Source organism: Arachis ipaensis, chromosome B02, assembly GCF_000816755.2.
Source record: "Arachis ipaensis cultivar K30076 chromosome B02, Araip1.1, whole genome shotgun sequence".
Classification (NCBI taxonomy): domain Eukaryota; kingdom Viridiplantae; phylum Streptophyta; class Magnoliopsida; order Fabales; family Fabaceae; genus Arachis; species Arachis ipaensis.
The window spans coordinates 81,602,832-81,605,394 of NC_029786.2; the positions used below are offsets into that span (position 1 = coordinate 81,602,832).

The following is a 2,563-nucleotide window of genomic DNA, read 5'->3' on the forward strand; positions in this document are numbered from 1 at the left end:
CGGATTTTCTGTCAGTAACTATTAATTTAATTATTAATGATAAATAATATATTATTGTCGAATTTATCGGGGGATGGAATATCCGACGATAACAAGTTCCATAATTTTTTCAGTTAAAAGTTTATATCAGCCGTTAAATTCGTCAGTAATCAGTGACAGACAAAATAATCTGCCGATAAATAATTACTGGCGAAGTTTATACTGTCGAATTTATTCTACCGCTAAATTCGACGGTAAACAAATTATCAGCTGATTTTTTTATTAAAACCGCCAATAAATCTAACGGTATCCATTGACTTTTTTGTAGTGATATAGACTTATAAAAGTAGTTAGTTATATATTGATCACCTACTAAATTAAAAAATTCCTCAATCCTCGCCACAAAAGAAAGGACTCATGTTTGGGTCAAAATTCTTATATACTCCGGGATTAGTTCCAAACATTTAATACTTGTGCCAATCCCATTTTGCATCCAAGTCAATGAAAACTTTTAACATATATAATATACTCTACTCCAAGACTAAAACTATAAAAATAAATAAATAAATAGCTGGATGTAATTTTTAACCAGGTTTTGAGTTATACTAGCTTATTTAGCAGACCGTGAGTCCCTGATATAAAATGAAAGTGGAATAGACACAAAGTTCAGAACTCACTGAAAGATATAAGTGATTTGCAGGTGATTGGGTTCCAAAGAACTAGAGAAAATGATGGAGAAGAGAGTGAAAGTATTGATTAGTGTGAATGAGAAAATTGTATTCAAAAGTGTGTCATTACAAAGAGACTAAAAGGTATATATAGTATACTAAGTAACCGATAACTACAATAAACACTACTGATACTAACAGACTCTGCCACATGGCATAACTAACTCTAGGCTAAATAACTAACTTTAACAGCTATATAACAAACTCTACACAAGCTACAACTGCTAACTTGGTATGTTTAGTTTCGCTCTAGGCATTTTAGTAATTATTCAAATTATTATGGATCTGGAATAGACAGTAGTTTATTTATGAACAAATAATAATAGTTATTGCTACTCAAACTTGGATTCAGTGCCCTCTCTCTTTTACCTCTTCAATGAAGATCATATTCTGGTCTCTGCTTTCAAATGACTCCCCACACATTATAAAAGTAGTTGGCAAGTTGCATTATTTAAATGTAGTAAATGACAACAAATAATACAATGATACAGTGTTGAAGTTTTCAAATTTATTTGGGAGGCAGCTAAGGCAGCTAGCTTATACCAATTACATACACTGCCTTTAACAAATAAATAACATACAGATGGATTCAATCACTCTAGCACAAATTTGTACTTAACATATATGACACTATATATATACCAGCTTAAATAATCACTTTAATTTTTTTTTTATTGGATAGTGCTAATTAATTATAATGATCACTTGAAAATGTACTTGACGAGGCCTGGGATATGAGTGTTCATAAAGTAATCATCCCAACTGATGACTTTAGGATCGAAGCAAAACAAATCTGTCTCTACCCCTCCTTGTGTTGCTGCCACTCGCAGCTTCTCTGTGTTCATATCATCAAATCTGCGTCCCATAACACATTTTCTCTCTTACATACACGACCAACCAAGATATATATATTCACTAATAATGACTGGTGTTAGGAAGAAACAATACTACTTACATGCCATTGAAGAACAAGTAAGGCCTATAAAGCTCCACCAACCGCATCACAATTTGGATCTTCCTATTCAGCTCTTCATATCTTCGCTGAAAGTACCTGCAAAATGCTATATTGGCCAGTTCAAGTCCCTATTAAATTGTAAAAGAAAAAATGTCAGCCTAGTTAATTAAGAAAAGATAACAATGACAAACATTGATATATAGTCGAGTGATTGTGATGAAGAACCTTCAACCAAAAGACGTAGTGAATGAACATATATCTGCGGAAGCTAGCCATGTTGGTGAGGACAGTAATTTGGGCAACCTTGACAGGTGTTCCATCTTTGTTTATCCAAGGTTTTGCAGTGAAATACCCAAATGCATAGTCTTGGAGATTAGCGTATCTAACAGGGTTTCTAACAGAGGAACCCACATGGTATATGGCATCACTTGGATGATATGCGTGGGCCACCATGGCCACCAGTATTGCATTCACCACCATGTCTGCTGGTATCTGCTTGTGATATTACATTGCAGCTTATCAAAAATCATGTCACATATTTTGGACAATATAATAGTTTCATGCAAGCAAGCAACTAACTCACCACATCCACAACTCCATTGATGTTTCCAAGGAAGCATGTTAGTTTTCCTTTCCCATAAGCAACACCTAAACTATCAATTGTTCTGTAACAAGTACAGGAGATGAAAGAATTCATGTTACTTTTCATTAATGTATTATTATGTATCATACTATTTCCGTTTTTAATTAACTGTCCGTTCTCTTTATTTGGTTAAAAAATAGGTATAGTGGACAGTTAACCACAACAATAAACAAAGTATATGAATGATTATTATTTGGTGCATTATATGGCTGGAGGTTATGGTCAACCAATTTTTTTTTTTTTTTTTTTTTGTTTAAA

General features: G+C 33.2%; 1 protein-coding gene across 1 annotated transcript in view; it reads right to left on the reverse strand.

Moving 5' to 3' along the window:
* Positions 1,169-2,563, reverse strand: part of LOC107627472 (fatty acyl-CoA reductase 3-like) — a 2,983-nt gene continuing 1,588 nt past the window's right edge. Inside the window, exons 3-6 of the mRNA XM_021116966.1 lie at positions 2,246-2,327; positions 1,888-2,154; positions 1,663-1,790; positions 1,169-1,562 (exon numbers count right to left, since the gene is read on the reverse strand). Of these exons, the coding sequence (XP_020972625.1) occupies positions 1,409-1,562; positions 1,663-1,790; positions 1,888-2,154; positions 2,246-2,327 (631 nt within the window). The 3' untranslated portion in view covers positions 1,169-1,408. The remainder of the gene's footprint in view (positions 1,563-1,662; positions 1,791-1,887; positions 2,155-2,245; positions 2,328-2,563) is intronic.